Raw genomic sequence first — 22,357 nt, forward strand, 5'->3', positions numbered from 1 at the left:
ACACACACAGGGGGTGCTGTAAAGCAAAAACCACAGTGGGGCGTGTGCACTGTGGACTAATGATGATAAATGTTGTGCTGGAGGTCTGACTCTGCAGCTGCAGAAGCCCTGATGGTGCAAAACAAATGTGCTTTATTTTGTATTTTATTTCAATACAAAAATGTGCTTTTTGTTAATTGAAAATAGCCTATATATACATATATAAGCGTTAATTAAATTAATCATACATCAGATTAATTGCCATAATTTACTTTGTAAATGTAAACTTGACCTCTTGGAGATATTTTCCATTCAAAAATGCTGACAACGTGCCCGCGCTTGGATGGGCGGTAACGCGCAGAAGAAAACCTGCTGTGAAGAAAGAGACCGTGTCCTGTCAAGGTAGCGGAAAAAACTACCGCCAAAAGGAAGCAACCACCGCACTCTGTCAAAGTAAAGTAAATTACGGTTCAATTTCATGGAGTTTAAATGTTACTTTTTATTTTACTCGGTCTTTTTAACTTGGTTTAATTTTAATATATTGCTGAATCTAAACGCTGTAAAGATTGTCGCAGCTTTTTTCCACGTATCGCATAAATGCTTTTAAAGTCTAGGTCTTTACCGGAAGTTGTGTGTGTCGACGACGTGGCTTGACACCAAGGCAGGGACGAGGGAGGACAGGAGGAGAGGAGACAGGGTGCTGCTGCTGCTTGAGGGACACTCGCACATTGTTGCTAAAGTCGAGGAGGAATGGCGAGTACGCCCGGTCGTTGCTTTTGAATTTCCAGCCCCCAAACTCGTCTGGTAAGCTTCCTTTTTAAAACGCCGCCATTTTTTTTGTGTGTGTTACCCGAATATTATTAGGCGCCTGTGCTGAAGGCAACCTCTGGTCAGCGCGTGCTGGTTGCTGGGTTTTAAGTTATAAAGCACCGGCGTGGACATGGCGACTAAAATGACCTCAACGGGATGAATTAATTATTTGTTGGTCTTCCTCCCCGTTGCTTCACTTCTTTTGTGTGCTGATTTTGAACGATTTCCATCCACGTTGTGAGTCACTAATTGCGGCAAGCTGGACGACGAACTAGTTAGCTTAAACGTTATCAGCTGTGACGTCATCAACGTACGGCGAAATTGTACATTGTAAAAAGTAAATAAACCTTAATATTGACACACAAGTGTGTATTTGTTTCACTTCACAACCATCAAACGTGTGTATTCGTTTGGAGGAAGTATACATTGATTTTATGGGTGTGTACAGTCAGCATGCTAACATTCTGCAATATATATTACATAAAATGTAGTATACGTAATTATGATGACGTCATATATGATGGAAAAAAATTACCTTAAAATTAAGTAAAACGTTAAAATATTTGGACATTTTAACAACATTTGTTAAAATATTTTGTGTAAACTAATTTTATTTGTTTCTCCCCTAGATTACTAATCATAATTACATCATAATCTATATGATGAGATGACAACCATGGATGCAGCCATCTTAAACCATCGACCGCCCCGTCTCCTGTGATCCATAGAGAAGAATGGACAGTTGTTCCTAGCCGTCATCGGAGCTAACCTATTCATTCCCCAACCACTGCTGCTATTACGACAACGCCACGGGCCATGGAGCTGCGGTGGGTGCTCTCCGTGTCCATGTTGACGGTGTGCGTCGCCATCCCCATGGATGCGGCGGCTGGGAGCCATAGCCTGTTCACCTGCGAGCCCATCACCTTGCGGATGTGCCAAGGGTTGCCGTACAATTCCACCTTCATGCCCAATGTGCTCAACCACTACGACCAGCAAACCGCCGCTCTCGCCATGGAGGTATGGAACACAACTGGCACAAAGGTTATGGTCATTTGCCGTGTACACACATCACTGTACGCTTATATTTATAGATTTACACCGCAGCGGCTCAAGAAATTAAAAACATAAAAACATATCACAGTCCCCTTAAATTTTAAGTGAACATGCATTAATATTTATATAAAAATATAGCACTAATGCCTAAATGTTGCCATAAAGCCTTGTTGTGGAAATTAATATTTTTTGTGTTATGCTTCCAACAGACAGACTTTATAAAGACAAAAAAATATATATATATTTTTTAAAGTATTTCTAAAAATATTTTGTATTTCGTCTGACCAAAATTTGACACATTTTTTTACAAATTTTAACGAGGCCAGTCACTACATTAGCATCATATTATATAATTGGTATTTTTAATATATTCACTTATGTCGCAGATGTTTTTTTTAGGGCACTGAAATTGCTTTGTCGGTCGGAAAACGCGCAAACCAGCTTTTAGCAACAAGCTCAAAGTCTACCAAATTGAATACATTATTTTTATTATTATGGAAAAATTACATGATTTTACATTTGAATATAAATAGATTAATTACATAAACTGTGTATGCCATTTCAGTAGCTGTACGCTATTAACCTGTAAGCCTTTAGAGGTGTCCAAAGTGCAGCCCGGGGGCATTTTCGGCACTCTTATTTCTACAATCAATTTTTGTCACCTAGTATAAACACAAAAGCTAATATGTGGCTGTTTTGTTTTGATAGCTTAGCATATAATTGACCTACATTGGATTACGTTTAGCATCTTTAATATACAAAATGTATATAAAAAAGTGCATAGTAGGCTTGTTTGCAATGCCTTAAGAGATATGCGAAGCATTGTCTTTAGTAGTGGGACAACATAGCCTTGTTATGGTGTCAACATTTCCAATAAAACTGCTGTTGTTATTAGATTCAGCTCCAGAACCCTCCCCTTTTTCTCTTTGATTACCATTGTTCATTTTTGAAACGATCCAAGTTGAAGCCCTAGATATGCCTTTATTAAAAATATTTAACATATAACGTGTATATGTAAACACCGCTAGTGATCATGTAATGGTGGCGTCACGGTGTAGCTAGTCAGGGCACACAAACACGGTGGATTTGAGGATGCCGAAAGTGCGAAATCTCAGTGACGCATGTAAAAATTGTGTGTTGATCGTTTAACCTGTATTATATGATACATACTTAGGAGAATAGACAATTTTTGGAGGGAAAAACATACATTTGCGTTAATGCTGAATTGCAAACGTGGATCCAATGGTAATGGTTTTATTTCATTTGAACATGCATCAGATTACAATTGAATGCATCACATAATCAGTTCCCAGTTCCACATGTCCAAAAGGAGTAGGAAAAAGCAAAACCTATTAAATCCTACCCCTCCATCTGGTACTTTTACAATCAGTAACTGTTAAATTTGTTCACTTCCTGCTTTCCTAATATAGTTTAAGTTTTTTTATTTTATTTTATTTTTGTCACGTACCGAACTACGAGGTGATATGACCATACAATGACATAATGGTTACCATAGTAACTGTCAATATAGTGACATGTATAGCATATCATAACTGGTTCAATACTCATGATGTGCTATACATGTCTCTATATTGATATATGCGATTTTGTCTTTTTATTGAATAATTTAGTGCACCACTAGTAAGACGTACCCGAGCAATGTTTTTTTTAATTTATTATTGTGGATCCAAATTCCAATTTTTGTTGTTTCCTCTTCGTCGTTGGCTATTTATTTGTCATCACAGAGTAAGACGGAAGAAATGGCGGCACGTCTCTCCTTAGCCGTGCATCTTGCCAGGTCAAGAAGTGATGTTTGTGGAGTCATTTATGTTCCATCAAGCGCTTTAGTGCTGCTCCACCTCCTGCCCCACGGACATCACCACCCCAGATACTGTGGCTAGGTGCTTTATGTATTGTTTTAGGATGTAATATCAAAGTGATAGCCTACTTTCTTCTGGCTCCTCCACCTTCAGGGGTTTGGGAGTGTATTACCAAAACATTAGGAAGAAAATTAATTTTTAAAATGTATTCCCCCCGGGGGGGCGAGAAAAAGAGTGCATTATTAAACGTTCGAGACGTGTCATCCTAAAATAGTATTTTGACGCATTCTACATGACAAGCGTCATACGCAATATTTGTTTCCATCAACGGATTAAAAGCTTCAATGCATGAATTATCGTTTGCTTCCATCCTGTACATAATCTGTACATTTCACAGCCGTACGTACGCGCAATCAAGGAGCAGATGCATTCGCTCATTAAATAAATCCTGTCTTATGTACCGACTGATCCCGCTTTAAGCTCCGTCTATTGAGCAATTACTGATTACCGTGACCCAAAACATTACACAGCTCTGTTGTAGCTATTACGTTTATCTATGTGGTCACCCTTTGACCCCTCTCCCCCCTCCCCTGAACACATCACAGCGGTGGAGTATAAGGTTAGCGCTCCGCCGGCCATCTGCACCCCTCGCCGAAAAAAAAAAATCTGGAGTTATGTAACCTCTGAGCTTGCTTTGCGTGGCTCCGCCAGCATGCAACATCACCCGTATCGTATTCGGGCTCGCCGCTGGGGGAAACGGCGATAATCTGCACACATTTCCCGTCACCTTTGACAAAAAAAATGGATTTTCTGATCATTTTAATTGCCGCCTTGTAAAGTAAAAGCGTGTTGTTGATCCAAGCCCCGGGATCGCAGTGTGTGTGGCAACACGACGAACACACAGCGAGAGCACGTCTGCTTTTGACGGTGTTCACTTTGATTGGTCATGCATCCACAATTAAGTCTCTTTTAGCGGCCAGAAATGCCGGTTCCTCTCCGGAAAACCAAAACGGGTTCCAAATCCTGTTGCCCTGTTTTTGGCTCTTGTTTGGTGGCTAACTGGCCCCGAGATCCAGGTCATGGGAGAATTCAAAGCCTTTAAGATGTCGAGGGCAGCCAAACGAGAATTGACGGATGATTTTAAAGGGAATTAGCTTCCTTGAATGGCCGTGATAATGATGATGAATGCCGGGCACCGTGGAGAAACTGGGACTTGGACGCGAACCAGCGGCTGTCGTTCATGCACTTTTTTTGTGTAAAACTCTTAAGTATTGTGTTGCGGGTCCATTTCATGGCTTCTACTTTTTGTGTATCCTATTCACATGGGGGTTCCTTTTACCAACTTCTGTTTTACTTTTTAAATTACTATATTTCAACATCATAGTTAGAGCAGGGGTGTGCATACTTACAGAGGACACTTGGATATTTGGCACTTTGTAAACCAACCCATGTAGATATGCTAATAAGTTATATATGTTTACAGAAAAAGATTTTATTTTAATTTTTGTAGGCCTTTTTTTCTGCAGAAAACACATCTCATTCACCGTAATATCCGAATAGGTGATAATACAGGTAAAATGATCATGTTTTTCATCCAGTGGTGACATTTCGCCCTTTGTTCAGTCGTCCTTGAACACACCATAGTTGCTGTGAGACCCAAATGTTTGTTTGGGAACAGAAGCATGATGACTCAATCCGGCATCATGAGTGGCAGTGGGTGAATACAATTTGATATATGATCATGTATTTAGTACTATAAATACAACAGGTAAGGATTGTGGATCATGTTGATGCAGCTTCTGCAGCCTACTGGGCCTCTATAGCGCGCCTTACATTTTATACTTTTTCCGTAGCTCAAATAATATGAAAATTTATATTTTTTAATGCAATGCAATATGATTAAAATATAATTTAGACAGTACAGCGCAATAATGTTATGAATGATGAAGTATTGTAGAGCTGCATGGCGTGTGGAATGAATGCAAGTCCTGTAGCGTTCACTGTGGGAACGGAACTGGAGGAGTTTCCTGGAGAATGAGTGCTGATCTGATCTAAATATATACCGTATTTTCTGGACTATAAATCGCTCCGGAGTATAAGTCGCACAAGGCCAAAAATGCATCATTAGGTAGAAAAAAAAAAAACATACATAAGTCACATTTTTTTGTGGGTAATTTACTTTACAAACTACTTGAGTTGTCGCGGAAGTGATTACTATTAAAGTACCGTATTTTCTGGGCTATAAATCGCTCCGGAGTATAAGTCGCACACGGCCAAAACTGTATAATTAGGTAGAAAAAAAACATACATAAGTCGCACTGTAGTATAAGTTGCATTTTTTGTGGGTAATTTATTTTACAAACTACTTGAGTTGTTGTGGAAGTGATTACTATTAAAGTACCATATTTTCTGGGCTACAAATCGCTCCAGAGTATAAGTCGCACAAGGCCAAAAATGCATACATAAGTCGCATTTTTTGTGGGTAATTTATTTTACAAACTACTTGACCAAAACATTTATGTCCTCTTGGAAGGCAAGTTTTAACAATAAAAGAACAAGCTGAATAGGTGTAAGATATGCTAACACAGTGGTTATTAAGCTAAGTAAGGTATGTAAGATATGCTAACACAATGGTTATTTAGCTAAGTAAGGTATGCTAACACAATGGTTATTCAGCTAAGTAAGGTATGTAAGATATGCTAACACAATGGTTATTCAGCTAAGTCAGATATGCTAACACAATGGTTATTCAGCTCCACAAAAAATAAACATGAACAGAAAAGGTGTCCAGTGTTTATGTAACATAAAGTTTTTTCATTTATAAGTCGCTCTGGAGTATAAGTCGCAGGAACAGCCAACCTCTGAAAAAAAGTGCGACTTATAGTCCGGAAAATACGCTAATAATACAGAAGTTGAACCGAAATCGGATGTCACCGTCATGCCGTGTGTCAAAAATGGGCACATTTTGGGTAATTTATCCGTTACTCGTGTATACTAATAAGTAGTATAAACACAGCAGATGTACTCTGCGTTTTTACACAAATAGTTAAGACTTTGTGGTTTAAGATTCCTTTCGGCGTAGCCCTGTCATCGGTGACCGCCGAATGACCTCGCAGCTGAAGTGGGGCAGCGGCCTCAGGGCTGGGAATCGGCTATTTCTGGGCCACAATGATACTGTGCCATCGCGTCCCAAGATAAGTGGGACCGTGGCGGATTTGACTGACATTTACAAAAAGAAAGTGGGTAAACTCCCTCCTTTTGGAGATGAATGAATGTAGACCAGCGTGCCTTCATCACGGCAAATCAGTGAACTGTCCTGGACATCCAGAACAGATGGTCTTACTGTACGCTAGGTTCCCAGCTCGGTATGGTATTCTGCTTGTTGTTTTGACTTCATGTTGGCCCACTGCGAAAGGCATCGCAAACAAGCCCAATTCTCCATACCTGGTTGCCAGGTAACAGAACATCCTTGTTTGTCTGAAATTATTATTATTATTAATAATAATTATTATTATTATTATTTTGGACCGAAAATATAGATTTGCGATTTTGGATTCACAGGAGAATTGGGTTGAATTTGATCATTATTTTTTATGAAAGGACTGAACATTATCCACATTTTTAGCTATTACTGTTATTTTTTTATATGTATGATATTCTGCTTGTTGTTTTGACTTCATGTTGGCCCACTGCGAAAGGCATCGCAAACAAGCCTAATTCTCCATACCTGGTTGCCAGGTAACAGAACATCCTTGTTTGTCTGAAATTATTTTTTTTTTTTATAATTATTATTTATTATTATTATTTTGGACCCAAAATATAGATTTGCGATTTTGGATTCACAGGTGAATTGGGTTGAATTTGATCATTATTTTTTATGAAAGGACTAATTTGACACTGAACATTATCCACATTTTTAGCTATTACTGTTATTTTTTTATATGCTCTGATTTTATGTACTGTTTCCGAATATTAGCCGGTACTCCCACGCTAAGCTGTGGGAACTGCATCGGGAAGGCATAAAATTAAGACAAACAAATCATGCAAGTTGCAATGACGTGTGGGGGGGGGCATCTTCATATTCATACATTGCGATTACGTCTATCTAAAATAAAAAATAAATTCTCAAGTCACTGTCTTTATCAAATTGCTAGCATTCTCAACTTCCCTTGGCCCCGTGGCGGGTTATGTAGCAGTTTAGCGGTTGCACTCAATAAAAATGCACTGAAGGTGCTTTTTTTGTGTGTGTGCTTAATGGCTCAAAATCACAAATCAAACAGACTTTGTTTATTTCGCACATGTATACAAGGACTGGTTTATTACGTGCAATATTGTCACGAAAACCGGGGCAAAATTTGGGTGAAAACTTGCATCAGAAACCAAATCATTTAAAAAGCGGGGCCTTCGGAAACTATATATTAGTATTTATCACCTATGATCCACGCCAACACAAATCATTTTTCCCGAAGCCTGTACTGTTGGTACTTGCGTAGATACTGTGTCTCGCCACAAAGACTATAATAACCGCTCTTGTTTGTAATCCATTGAAAGCCATGTTGCGGTCCTTTTTCACAGCTAAGTCGGCCTCTTGTCTCAGGTGTACGGCACATCCACCCAAACTCTTATCATGTTACAAATATTGAGAATAACCTGGTTACCCCACCCATGCTGCGTCAAATAGCCACAACGTGACTTTGTGTAAACAAACAAAAAAAAAAAAACGCTGATGCGCCTGACTAGCAAAGACACGCACACGTATAAAGAAACACAACATGGTCTGCTAAATCCTAGCCGGCGTGACCCAGGCTTTAAAAGACCCTCTTGTTTTATGTAATGTCCGACAGCGTGTTTATTGGCTGCCGACTGAATGAGAAGCTCATCTAGGCAGCGTAGCGCCGCTTTCACAACACCGACCTTATACACACTCTCAAGGACGCAAAGGGGTTTCTTAGCGTTGAATGACACGGCTGACTCGGTGGACCCATCCCTTCGCTCTCTCAACCCCCCCCCCCCCACCCCATCTCTTTTGTCCTTCCCCCTCCCCCTGTGCAGGGCTCACCCGTTGCCCAGGAAACTGTCCCAATTGTGCTATTAACAAAGGGAGTGGAGGCTTTCTTGCCTCCTGGGAGGTGGTCCCCTCCGCCCCGCACCCTGACCTCCTCGAACCCTGGTCTCCTCCCTCTTCCCCCTCCAGTGATGCATCATTCGTTACCATGGCGCTAAGGTTAGAAATTAGCGGAATTGGAATGGCAGCGTTAGAGAGAAGAGGAGAGACTAGTGTGACTGGAATTTTTTTTTATTAAAAAATCAAATCAACGCAGACGCAGACATGATGGACGACTGGCAGCAAATCATCCAATCACAGCGGTTTAGCTGCCGCCTTCATTAAAAACTAATTGCTTTAGCATTTACAAAGACATATATGCTAGCATACATTTGAATGTGCGTGTAATGGGGTCAGGCGGTATTAATAATTGATTGCACCCCAGTCCTAATCTTTATTCAGATATGCTGTATAATCGGCAAACCGCTTAGGGGTGAATCTAAGGTCAAGGCTGGGTTTAACACTTCTAGACATCGTTTTTGGTCCCGCCACAATAAAAGTGGGACAAAAGCGGTTATAGATATAACGGTTTTAAATTGCTAATCAAAATTGTAATCTTTACAGCAGTCTGGTTTCCGTCAGTGCTGTCCGTCCATCTGTGTGCGGGATTATGCAAGAAAGGGCTGATTGTCTAGAATTTAAGTTGGGGGGGTCGCCTTGGAGGAGTGTGGCACGCTGGTTTGCTTCATATATTTTTAGATTTTTAAAAATCAATTTGTTCTATATGGTCTTACAGCATCACAACATTTGTTTTTAAACTAACCCAAATCTCTAAATATTAAATATTTAAAAAATTATTCATTAATAAATGCTCTGCTCTGTAATAATAATAATCTATTATGATTATCATTAGTGAATATTAATACAATGCTTTAAACAAGGAATTTTGTAGTATTTTTTTAACCAAACCAAAATGTCAATTAGTTATATTTAATATTTATTTTAGAAATATTAATAAAATGCTTTAAACCAACCAAATCTCAATTATTATATATATAATATATATAATATAATATTTTATTTACAATTTAAAACCCTCAGTTTTCCATTGGTAATACAGAACATGAAAATTGACAGCGTCATTATCTTTATTTATTTATAAAATGTAATAAAAAAATATTATTACATTAATACATTAATATATAAAAAAAACAATTATTAATACAATTTATTTATAAAATATAATTACTAAAATAATCTAATCATTAAAAAGTAGATAAGCGATCACCCGGGTGTTTTTGACATGGTAAAGTTCCTCATATGATTAGGATTACATTCATAAAATGTTATGATAAATTCTGCCTCGGGTTCAAAAATCCAAACCGGACAGTTATGAATATTTCATAAGGTCAGAGCGATGTTGAAAATGACATCTGGAACCAGCCGTCACCTGTGCAAGCTTACACGCTCATTGCGGTGTACATGGGTACATAATTGGACCAGTGGTTGGCCAGCTGTGCTCGATGTACCCATTAACGTTCAATCCCCCACGGAGAAGCATCCTCGGTCTCCGTGGGGCCCGGATGTGTTGGTGGCACAGGACTTGTATGGCCCATATGTCCCGTCCACTGCAGCCCGCCTCATGTTGACGCTCGTAAAATGGCTGTCCTGGTAGTGAGGAGGTGGAGGAGGGGAGCCATAGAAAAAGGCAAGGGGAGGCATGAATGGTGTGGAGGTTTAAAAATAGACACGTTATTTTCTACAAAGTATATCAGTACCCAGCAGCAAAATGAAGACGCACACTATGTTTTTATCATCCTTGAATGGTTAGCCATGCCGTCAGGCATGACGCTAATGGGAAATAACAACCATACAATGGCACCTTTTTTCCCAGAAGTCTCAGTGTGGATTACATCCTCTACCCACTTGCATTTGTGTTTTGCTAACAACGACGTACTAACTCATATTGTGTGGAAATATGGGCTAATAACTATAAAAGCAATCTTCACTCAATAAATGTACTGCAAAAAAGGTCAGTAAGGATAATTCATAATGCCGCCTACAGAGAACATACTAACTCCTTATTTCTAAAATCACAAATACTTAATCAAACAGCTAAAATAATACTTAAGGCTAAAAATAACCAATTAGCTAAAAATGTCATCCAATACTTCTCTACAAGAGAGGAGAAATATGATCTCAGGGAAGAAGTACATTTGAAACACTTCTATGCTAGGACTACGTTATGCTAGCCATAGCATTTCAGTATGTGGAATCAAACTATGAAGAGTACTACCGTTTTAGTTTGCATCCCAAGTCCTGACTGGTCCAGTCATACGTCTTTTGGTCATTTTGTTGTACGAATCGGCGATTTGCTGCGTCGGGGGCCAAGCCTTAAAAGCCTTTTATAATCCTTTGACATGCCGTGAGTCTATTTAGGAAACGTCATTAGGACAGAAATGCGCTGACGTCACCGCAATGCTGCAGACAGACAGACTATTTTTAATGTCACGTATGGTGGCCTGGTTGCGGTCAAAGTGTGCAGGTTGTGTTTTGTTTACATTTTTCAGATAGTGTAACCAAATGTGTGTAAGAGTTTTTTTAAAAAAAAGCTATTGTGGCTCATTTGACTATAAGCGAACGTTGAACTTGTTTAGCTTGTTTAATTGTTTGTTCTCATATATCTTTTTTATTTTTCTACACAAAATAAGATCAAGAATAAAGAAAATCAATCAGTAATAAATCAATATAATAATAATAAAACGGCAAATAATTAAAAATTAAGAAACCACATATAGTTGGTGGGTAGACAAATTATTTTTTTCAGATTAAAATGAACAAAGCATTATTAGAGCCCTGTAGACATGACAAAACACGACTATAGTCACATTTATACTCTTTATTTACAACATATTGCGCAACTGCAGGGTCTTGAGACACATGCTAACTCGCAAACTAGAGAGCTAGCGACCTAAACGGTAGCCTTCAAGTTATTTACTTTAAACGTAAATAGCCAAAAACTTACCACTTCCACACGGATAGGGAGGATAACTATTAACAGTTATTTAACCTTTAACATGAACATTAATCAAACGTAATAATTTTTTCTGGGTACATGATACCATACAGCATCCATATCAAACTTTGCACGGGCCACACTTACATTAAACTTTCATATCAAGGCGGGGGCCTCAGACTAGTGTCCGCGTGTTTGAGACCCCTGGTCTATATCATAGTCTATATGATAGTCTATGATAAATGCCTAAAAATATCCATATCATACTTTTTCAATAGCGATACAGTACCGCAGAACAAAGTATCGCGATACACTCCTGCCCCTCCCCCCTTCTAACAAACACACAAATAAATTGCCCCCCTGCCTTCCTCACCCCTTCCCCTTTCTCACTGCCACTGTCTTTCATACATGCTAGCTTTCAGGCTTTACATTTTGGGGGTGGCACGCCTGATTTGTATATGTTGTGTATTTGGATTTTCACACGCACACTGTGTGTACTATTTCTTGGCTCACTGTGTGTGTGTGTGTGTGTGTGACGTTGCTAATTTAGCCGGTGGCGTGTTATGATGTAAATAAAGTACTGTACTTCCGTGGTTTGTGTGTACAGAGTGTCAGTCAGTCACAGCGTGGTCCTCCTGGCTACACAAAGGCCCTGTCAGCAGCAACATTTAGTGTGTGTGTGTGTGTGTTGGGGGATGTTGAGCTTGCGCCGCTCCCCCTCTGGAGTTGGGAGGCAAGGAAAAAGGGGGTGAGGGATTATTAGGGACGGGGGGGGGGCAGTGTTGTTTTTACACTCATCAACTACAACTGTCAGACGACATGCTCCGTTGCTCCCTTTGTGCCTCGCTTTGGCCCACATTTCCGAGCCGCCGTCAACACTCACTGTCACTTCCTGTCTTGTCTCTCCTCCCGCAGCCGTTCCATCCCATGGTCAACCTGCAGTGCTCCCCCGAGCTCCGGATGTTTCTGTGCGCCATGTACGCGCCGGTGTGCACCGAGTACGGCCGCATGACCCTGCCCTGCCGCCGACTGTGCCTGCAGGCCAAGAGCGACTGCTACAAGCTCATGGACATGTTTGGCGTCAGCTGGCCCGAGGAGATGGACTGCAACAGGTTGGTGCCGGAGCGGGCGCACCTGAAGCGCACTACACTTGCGATGACTACACGTCCGTTAAGAAGTAAAGCTAGCGTGTCTTCTTCCAGGTTTCCAGACTGCGACGACCCCTACCCACGTCCAGTAGACCTCCTCTCCAGCATGGACACCACCGAGCCGCCCATCCCCGTCCAGCGGGACTACGGCTTCTGGTGCCCTCGCGAGCTGAAAATCGACCCGGAGCTGGGCTACACCTTCATGGGGGTCCGCGACTGCTCGCCCCCGTGCCCCAACATGTACTTCACGCGCGAGGAGCTGACCTTCGCCCGCTACTTCATCGGCGTGGTGTCCATCGTATGCCTCTCCGCCACCCTCTTCACCTTCCTCACCTTCCTCATCGACGTGTCGCGCTTCCGCTACCCGGAGAGGCCCATCATCTTCTACGCCGTGTGCTACATGATGGTGTCCCTCATGTTCTTCCTGGGCTTCCTGCTGGAGGACAGGGTGTCCTGTAACGCCGCCATCCCCGGCCGCTTCCGAGCGTCCACTGTGACTCAGGGGTCCCATAATAAGGTGACGATGCTAGTATTTACACTCAAGCTATGGACGTTTATTTACATTTAAAAGATAGAAAATAGAATAATAGATAGAAAATATAAAATGGTGCGTTCAAGTGCCTTTGTCTTCCGTCAGGCGTGCACGCTTCTCTTCATGGTGCTGTACTTCTTCACCATGGCGGGCAGCGTCTGGTGGGTCATCCTCACCATCACCTGGTTCCTGGCCGCCGTGCCCAAGTGGGGCAGCGAGGCCATCGAGAAGAAGGCCCTCCTCTTCCACGCCTGCGCCTGGGGCATCCCCGGCGTCCTCACCGTCAGCCTCCTCGCCATGAACAAGATTGAGGGCGACAGCGTGAGCGGCGTTTGCTTCGTGGGTCTTTACAACCTGGCGGCCCTGCGCTGGTTCCTGCTGGCGCCACTCGGCGTGGACGTGGTGGTGAGGACGCCCCCCCGGCAGTGATGTGCTCGTCTTAACGCCGTTCCGTACCGCCACTCACAAGGGGGGGGGGGCTTGGTCTTGGTGTGTCAGGTGGGCGTGGTGCTGCTGCTGGCGGGAATCGCGGCCCTCAACCGCGTCCGCATGGAGATCCCCCTGGAGAAGGAGAACCAGGAGAAGCTGGTGAAGTTCATGATCCGCATCGGCGTGTTCTCCGTCCTCTACCTGGTGCCCCTGCTCACCGTCCTGGCCTGCTACCTCTACGAGAACAGCCACCGCGCCGTCTGGGAGACCACCTGGGTGCAGGAGCGGTGTCGCCACTACCACATCCCGTGTCCCTACCAGGTAACGCCGCAACGCCGCTCCAGCAAAGATCACATGATCAACTATACTCAGTGCTGATGTTAATCTCGCGTGTAATCTGGGAATTTTTGTAAAAGAGCAGCACCGTAATCCACCGTGTGTGCGTGTGTGTGTACTAGCAGAGGTCGACGGGTTTAACCCGGCCCACATCAGTACAGCTGCATCCAATCCCCCCCCCCCCCAACCCCCCCTCGTCATCATCCACATGAAATCAGACACACAAAGTCAATAGCAGAGACTCCTGGTGTAGTTCTATATTTATCTTTTAGATAAAAGCCTGCCTTCAGGCTGGGACCACTGCTGGCCTATCATCTTCCTGGTGATGCTTGACCCTTCACACACACACACACACAGCGTGATACACTGTATGATGTCATCGTCTTCTAACATGAACATGATGTTGCTACTGCATCAACACTGACTAACATGGGGCACAATTGCCATTCATTCTTACTGTAATCATAATGGTAATGGTTTTATTTCATTTGAACATTTCATTTTACAATTGAATGCATCACATAATCAGTTCACAGTTCCACAGGTCCAAAAGGAGTAGGAAGAAGCAAAGCTTATTAAATCCTACCCCTCCATCTGGTACTTTTACAATCAGTAACTGTTACATTTGTTCACTTCCTGCTTTCATAATATAGTTTTTTTTTAATTTTTATTATTATTTTTTTTTGTCACGTACCGAAGTACTCGGTGATATGAGCATCCAATGACATAATGGGTACCATAGTAAGTGTCAATATAGTGATATATATAGCACATCATGACTGGTTCAAGACTCTTCATCCTTGTATTTAGCAAACATCAACTGCTTGTATTGTTTCTTGAATTGGCTCATCGTTGTGCATTGTTTGATTTCCTTACTCAATCCATTCCATAGTTTGATTCCACATACTGAAATGCTATGGCTAGCATAACGTAGTCCTAGCATAGAAGTCTTTCAAATGTACTTCTTCCCTGAGATCATATTTCTCCTCTCTTGTAGAGAAGTATTGGATTACATTTTTAGCTAATTGGTTATTTTTTTTAGCCTTATGCATTATTTTAGCTGTTTGAAGATGAACTATATCAGCAAGTTGAAGTATTTGTGATTTTAAGAAATAAGGAGTTAGTATGTTCTCTGTAGGCGGCATTATGAATTATCCTTACTGGCCTTTTTTTGCAGTAATCACAAACACAAACTAAAAATAACCTTTCAGTCGCTTTTGACACTTTCCGTGATTAATTAATTAATTAATTAAAATGACATTATTTTGACTCGACTTTGTGTGACCCGTAGGTGGAGCGCAGCAGTCGTCCCGACTTGGCGCTCTTCCTGATCAAGTACGTGATGATGCTGATCGTGGGAATCCCGTCCGTCTTCTGGGTGGGCAGCAAGAAGACGTGCTTCGAGTGGGCCAGCTTCTTCCACGGGAAAAGCCGCAAAGAGTACGTACATAAACGCTTCCCTCTTATTGTGTATCTCTCTGTGTGGCCAAAGATGGCGGGCGCGGTACATGTCGATGCGGAGGAGCGATCGCCGTGACGCACATAGGATCATAATTATAGTATATTTTATTTTATGCGCTTGGTGTACCGCAGTTTTTAGCCAAATATTAAAAACATTTATAAGATGCGTTATTTGACACTCCAAATATTTTAGCGCCGACAAAGACGCCATTTTTTTTTTAGACCGATATCGTATCGTAGATTGATTTACCGGATCATTTACATCAAGTGGAACCCACTTCAACGCTTTGTCCACGTGGACCAGAAAGCTGTCAAGTCTCAAGACCAAGTCAAGCCAGGACCTTTTGGAAAAAGAACATCACACAAGAGTAAAATATGGTGGCGGTAGTATGACGGCCGGGGCTGTTTCGCCGCTTCAGGACCCGGAAGACTTTCCGTGGAACCATGAATGATGCTGGATGGATCAGATCCGGTCTAGTCCATAGTCAACGGCTCCGTACAAATGTGACCGCTTATGTCGACGGAAGCCAAGGGCTCATTTCCGTGACGTCCTCGTCGGCCATGTTGACATTTTAACGGTGAAAAGATTTTGAAAAGTTCAGTGGTAAAAAATGAGTCCTTCTCCGCCCCCCCCTCCATTTTCAAGAGCGTTAAACCCGTCTCCCATCAACTCCTCCACTCACTCCTCCGTCTACTGCCGCCCCTCCCCCCGTGTCCCCTTCCCCCCGTCCCCGTGTCCTTCCCTGCCTGCGTCCTCGTCTTCAGCGGGATGGTGAAGGAGAGCCGGCAGATCCTGCAGGAGCCCGACTTTGCCCAGCTGCTCCTGAGGGACCCCCACACGCCCATCGTGAGGAAGTCGCGGGGCACGTCCACGCAGGGCACGTCCACCCACGCCTCCTCCACCCACCTGGCCATGCTGGACGAGCCGCCCAGCGGCAGCACCAGCCGGGCCGGCTCGGTCCGCAGCGGGCGCTCCAAGATGAGCAGCTACCACGGCAGCCTGCACCGCTCCCGGGACGGCAGGTGAGTTGACGACCTTTGTGCGACCTCGCCGTCACGAGCGGACCCTGACGCTTTCCGTCTTCTCGCCTCTCAAGATACACGGCCTCCAGCTTCCGAGCCGCGGAGGACCACCCCGCCCCCTACGGGAGCATGCCTCACCTCGACGACCCGTCCCAGTCCAGGCACTGCAGCACCAACCGCCTGGACGGCCTATCCCGCCACGGCTCTGCCCAGAGACTGGAGAGCCAATCGCGGCACAGCAGCATCAGGGACCTAAGCGCCGCCCCACAAACCGTGCTGGGCGCGCCCGGAAACGGGATCCACAGGGTTTTGGAGGAGGACACGGCCTGACCGCCATGTGTGGATCCGTGCCTTAAAACCTTCAGGAGTTTTTGGCGTCAGACTCGTACTTTTTGGGAATGTTTTTTTTTTTTTTTCCAGCCGATGATGTCTCCATCTTTCACGGATCCACGGACTAGTTTGCCTTTTTTTGTGTGGAACAGCAGGATGGACCCAAATCCCTCCTTTCAGAACATTTTCACGCTTGAATGTTCGAGCGAAAGAATTCTCCCGAATATTGGAGAGGAACAAATCGGGGGAATTAGGAATAAAGGGCTGAAAAAGGGGAATAGCTGAATCCAAAACTGCCTTACAGCTTCAACAATAGTCCAATTCTAAATAGTCTTTGCTTGTATAAAAAATGTCAAAAAGTTTTGGTGCGCAAATTTTGTATTTTTTTTTTGTTAAATAAATGACACACGCAAGCATCCGTTGGTAACAGCCCTCCGCTTTATTGAAATACATCGGAGTCGGGTAAATATGAGTGGTCCGCATTGGCGTGGCAGCCGCTTTCCATACATTTTTCTTTTGACCTTAAATATTTTTTTTGTGCAAAAACAATCTACATCACCTGTAGTGGGTTATCCTCGGTAAAACACCCAAACCGTTCAAAGGAGAAAGAAAAAAACAAACAAAAAAAAAAGAAACCAAAAACAAAACAAAAAAACCCAAATGATTACATCTAGAACATGCAAAACTGTACAAATTATTACAAAGCAAACCTAGAAAACGCCAAAGTGTTATGATATGAAAGCAAAAAAATAATAGAGAAGGAATCGGGGGATAAGAACTCACTGAAATGCAAAGGCAATTTGTTTTGTTGAATTTTCTGCCATGGGGGGTGGAGTTGGGGGGGGGGGGTCGTACTGCTAACCGTCCTTTCAATGAGAGAATACATTCCACACGTCAAAGCTAAATTTGAAAGTCTGCTTACTTGCTGATTTTTCATTTAAAAAAAGAAAAAAACGGAATTAGTGTCAGCTCAGTAACACGTGTACTCGTCGTGTACTGTAGTAGTGTAGTACTGCGGTAGTGTTTTAAGGACAAAAAAAAAAAACACGATAAACTGGGTTTCTTTTGTTATTGTGCAGGGCTATGAAAAATTACCAATTAAAGAAACCTTAGTGTTGACATTCTTTTTTTTTTTTAAACGAGCAGATCATCCTAACTTTCCAACATCTTTGACAGAAGCAGGAACGTCTTGTTTACCAAACATGATCGCAGCGTAAAAAAACATCACCTCGGTGTGTGTGTGTGTCCCAAATGTGAACCATACAGGAAGTAACGGGGTGGGGGGGGGGGTGGAAAGTGTCAAAGTAAAAAAAAAAAAAAAAAATCTAAAATCAATCATAAAAATAATTAAAAAAAGGTTTCCAAAATTCCACGTGAATAAAACCCCGACTGAGTGAACAAATAAAGTAAAATCCAAAGTAGTCTGTCTTCCCCCGTGTAGTTCTCTATAGTATTTCCTTATCATATATTACTCTACGTATATACATTATTGTGGTCTACGCTAGAAAAGGAGCGCTGCGATGACGTCGCTTCCACTGAGACCAATGAGAATGATGATGATGATGATGATGTTCCTGTTAGCAAAAGTGTGACACTTTGTTTAAGAGGGGGGGGGGGGGGGGGGGCGTGGGGTTGGGGAGGAGCTCTTTAAGCACCACCCGTCTGCTGCGGGCCACCAAGCAAACCTAACGTTCCTCGTCTACGATAAATAAATTAAAATATTGTCCCCTAAAACCCGAAAGGCTCCTATGTACAAGTACAAATCTTTTTTTTAAGCTTTTCTTTGCATCTGAATGAGGGGGCTGGGGTGGGTGGTTTAGGGAGGGAGGGGCGGACGGGGGGGGGGGGGGGGGGGGGGCGTTCAACACATAGAAGACAGTCTCTCGTGTGGTTCCGCCCTGAGTCCCGTACACACGAGCAGACATGTCAAGGTGAATATAAAGGGGGGGAAGGTGGGGTGCAGTTCTTTGGGGGGGGGGGGGGGGGGGACTGAAGAAGAAGACTGAAGAAGAAGCGTACTGGTGGTCTTGTGTGTGCTCATGTGTCCCAGGCCATGCGGTCCGTGCTCTCCAGGGACAAGGACTTGGTCTTGTGGGGGGAGGCGGGGCTGGGGGGGCTGCTGAAGGTGGAGCTGTTGGAGGCCGTGGAGTGCCGGGGGGAGTCCGAGTCCTGAAAGAAAAGGCGGAGTTTAGAGGTGAAGAATATTCCTCTGTTGCCATGGTAACCATCACACGTATTGACGATGGAAGTCAGGATTGATCTCCTTATTGATCTCGTTATTAGTTGATACGTCGTGTTTATGTTTGGCTATGTGGAGCTAACGATGCCAGATTCGGGTTCGAACCCGCCAGTAATAACTCCCCCCCCCCCCCCCCCCTTTCCCCGCCTTTACAGTATAAACACTTTGCCATAAAGATGTCGGCTTGAAAGGCTTTGAAAACGCAGGTGCTGTTATTGATTATGTATTTTCCCAGCAGCCTCGAATGCAGCATTAAGTGGTTAGTGGTTGTTGAGTGGAAGCGGCCATGCTCTTGTTGTCGTCGTGACAGCGATGGCGGTCTACGCGACCGAGCTTGAAATGTGACACGCCCATTTCCTGGTCAACACATCGCAGTGATGATGTGCGCATGTGATACACACACACACACAGGGGGGAGGGGGGGCGGTTGTGGTCGGGTGGTGTCCGGCTTGTGTGTGATGGCATTACCTTCATCTTACTAAGCAGGGTCCTTAAAGCCCTTTTCAGATCGGGGGTCTTCTCCGATGGCGACACTGCCTGCCACTGAAGAGGAGAGTTCAGACTCACAGACGGCATGCCGGGGCGCGGGGGTGGTGGGGGGGCAGGCGGAATGGGTGGAGGGTGTCCGGCGCTTAATGGCTATGAGGATGTGGAGAGGGATAGGGGGTCCAGCAGGAGGATGGCAGTGGGTGGGGGTGTGGCAGTTGCAAGGGGGGGGGTCTCGGTTTGGATGGGGTCAGACGTCGCCCATAACCAAAAGACGGGCAGCACGCGATGTTGACCAAGCACGGTCGTGAGGAATGACGCATGAAGCGCAGGTGAAAGGCGTTGCCGTGGAAACTGCCACACGAGTCAGCAAAGCCCCCCCCCACCCCCACCCCAGGGAAAAACCACGACAAAAGCTGCTATAGTACTACGTCACTGGCGCCCACTAATCAGCTGCTTGGGAAAAGTGGGATGGGGTGAAGCGCCCGCCCGCCAGGCGCGTGACGGCTGAACGAACCAACACACCATATAGACGACACTCCACGTACGCTCGTCCCTCCTTTATCACTCCATCGGTTCCACACATCACTGTAGCAAACCACCACCTGTATCCTTTACTATTAGATACTACTACTTTAGTATTAGTACTAGATATTACTGCAGTAGATGGTAGTGGACATTGATAGGACAGTATTAAGGCCACATTTACAATAATAAAGATGTACATTTACAAGAAAATAATGGTACATTTATGAGGAAAAAATCCCAAAATTTATGAAAAAAAGTCTTATATTCACAAGAAAAAAAATCTTCAATTTATAAGAATAATGTCCTAGATGTACAAAATTTATGAGACAAACAAAGAATTTACGGAAAAAAAGTCTTAAATTAAAAGTACATATTTACAAGAATTACTCCTAAATTTATGAGAAAAAAGTTACAAGTTTACGAGGAAAAAAATCCCATAAATTCATGAAAAAGTCTTACATTCACAAGAAAAAAAATCTTTAATTTACAAAAATAAAGTCCAAAAAAAAAAACTAAATTTAGGAGAAAAAAAGTTACAAATTTGAGACAAAAAAGTTAATATGACTAAAAGTCTTAAATTAAAAGTACTACATTTTCAAGAATAACTCATACATTTATGACAAAAAATACTTATTTACAAGAATAAAGTCCTAAATTTAGGAGAAAAAAGTTAAAAATTTATGAGACAAAATAAGTTAATGTAAAAAAAAATCTAAAATTAAAAGTACAAAATTTACAAGAATAACTCATAAATTTATGAGAAAAAATACTTACATTTACAAGAATAAAGTCCTAAATTTATGAGAAAAAAAGTTAAAAATTTATGAGACAAAATAAGTTAATGTGAAAAAAATCAAAAATTAAAAGTACTAAATTTACAAGAATAACTCAAATGTATGAGAAAAAAGTTAGTTTATGAGAAAAAAAAAGGCTTAAATTTACAAGAAAAAAAACATCTTGCATTCACAAGAATAAAATCCTAAATGTATAATTCATACATTTCAGAGAAAAAAGTTTGAGAATTTAGAAGGAAAAAAGTGTTAAATTAAGAATAAATTCGGAGGAGAAAATCATAACTGTGTCTGAAGAGTACATATGAAAATAATCAAGGATAAGTTTATGACTTTTTCTCTCAACAGTAAATTTGTGTGGCCCTGATACTCCATGGTCATGACTGCCCCCTAGTGAGCAGTGTGGAATACTACATATGATTGCAATGCGTCTTTAATAAGTAATATTCATACATTTGAGGGAGGGATGAGCGTACGCGCACCATGTGACCCAACACTGACCCACACAAAGGAAGAGCGTGTACTGACCTCTCTGTCAAACTGGGAGAGGGGGGCGTCGCCGCAGTCCATGCCCCCCCCTGAGGACAGGGAGCTCTCCGAGGGCGAGGTCATCGCCTGGCGTTTGGATCCGTAGCTCCCGCCCGACAGCTCCCGGCGCAGCGCGCTGCCGTTCTGGGAGGACGGGCCTGCGACGGGAGAGAGGGTCAGACAGGAAGTGGAAGGAGGAACAGCGGGGGATGACGGGCGTGACTCACGTATGCCCAGTCCGCTGCTGGCGCTCATGGACCGGCCCGGCTCGGCCCGGTTCTTGGTGATGGAGGGGATGCTGACGGAGCCGCTGAAGCCCGCACGGCTCTCCTGGATGCGTACATTCTGAAGGTAACACACACACACGCAAGGACGTGAGGTGGGCGCACACACACACACACACACACACACGTCTCTGGGTGGACTTACCATTGGGAGGTCTTTAAGGATCTGGATCCCGTCCCCTGGTCCCATGTGAGCCACGTGGTTAAAGTTTGTCGGGTTGGAGATCAGCTTGTTCCTCATCTCCGGATCTCGCAGCATCTCTCTGTGGTCACAAACATCACATGTCCAATCACGTTCAATTGATCACAATGTACACGTTTCAGCAAAATGGCATCTCAATGACATGTAGTACTGTATGTTGGCCACTGGGTGTCACTAATGTTGCTGTACAGAACAGGAAGTAAAAAAAAAAAGTAACAATTTCAGTCTATATTATGTCTCATATGGCCTTGTATCAGTTAGTACGAGTGTTAAGGTGACTATAGGGGTGCTATGTCATGTCTAGAGAGCTCTAATCGT

General features: G+C 43.1%; 2 protein-coding genes across 8 annotated transcripts in view; one reads left to right on the plus strand and one right to left on the minus strand.

The window, feature by feature from the left end:
• Positions 1-292: 292 nt before the first annotated feature.
• Positions 293-18,312, plus strand: fzd3a (frizzled class receptor 3a). Of its 2 annotated transcripts, none has more exons than XM_058074622.1 (10): positions 293-432; positions 641-783; positions 1,419-1,806; positions 12,638-12,834; positions 12,925-13,387; positions 13,508-13,807; positions 13,901-14,152; positions 15,459-15,607; positions 16,394-16,651; positions 16,726-18,312. In XM_058074622.1, exons 3-10 carry the CDS (start codon positions 1,606-1,608, stop codon positions 16,979-16,981), a joined length of 2,076 nt encoding a protein of 691 aa, XP_057930605.1. In that variant the 5' UTR covers positions 293-432; positions 641-783; positions 1,419-1,605; the 3' UTR covers positions 16,982-18,312. The 2 variants fall into 2 exon arrangements, with proteins under 2 accessions (XP_057930605.1, XP_057930597.1); XM_058074614.1 differs by having other exon boundaries at positions 341-432; positions 594-783.
• Positions 17,401-22,357, minus strand: part of cdc42bpab (CDC42 binding protein kinase alpha (DMPK-like) b) — a 76,246-nt gene continuing 71,289 nt past the window's right edge. For 3 of the 6 annotated variants that reach the window (XM_058074563.1, XM_058074571.1, XM_058074555.1), the window contains 5 exons: positions 21,983-22,100; positions 21,781-21,898; positions 21,554-21,711; positions 19,689-19,763; positions 17,401-19,150 (listed from right to left, as the gene is read on the minus strand). In XM_058074563.1, coding sequence (XP_057930546.1) covers positions 19,019-19,150; positions 19,689-19,763; positions 21,554-21,711; positions 21,781-21,898; positions 21,983-22,100 — 601 coding nt within the window. In that variant the 3' untranslated portion in view covers positions 17,401-19,018. Of the gene's footprint in view, positions 19,151-19,688; positions 19,764-21,553; positions 21,712-21,780; positions 22,101-22,357 lie in introns of all 6 variants that reach the window. The other 3 variants (XM_058074582.1, XM_058074590.1, XM_058074550.1) reach the window with 2 other exon arrangements.

Source organism: Doryrhamphus excisus, chromosome 1 (assembly GCF_030265055.1).
Source record: "Doryrhamphus excisus isolate RoL2022-K1 chromosome 1, RoL_Dexc_1.0, whole genome shotgun sequence".
Taxonomy (NCBI): Eukaryota; Metazoa; Chordata; class Actinopteri; order Syngnathiformes; family Syngnathidae; genus Doryrhamphus; species Doryrhamphus excisus.

What these genes read in the sequence shown, in the direction of transcription:
- fzd3a (XM_058074622.1), top strand. Translation starts at nt 1,606, where the DNA reads ATGGAGCTGCGGTGGGTGCTCTCCGTGTCCATGTTGACGGTGTGCGTC. An exon ending in CACTCGGCGTGGACGTGGTG is followed by an intron (nt 13,808 to 13,900) that starts GTGAGGACGCCC and finishes TTGGTGTGTCAG; the next exon opens with GTGGGCGTGGTGCTGCTGCT. An exon ending in ACATCCCGTGTCCCTACCAG is followed by an intron (nt 14,153 to 15,458) that starts GTAACGCCGCAA and finishes TGTGACCCGTAG; the next exon opens with GTGGAGCGCAGCAGTCGTCC.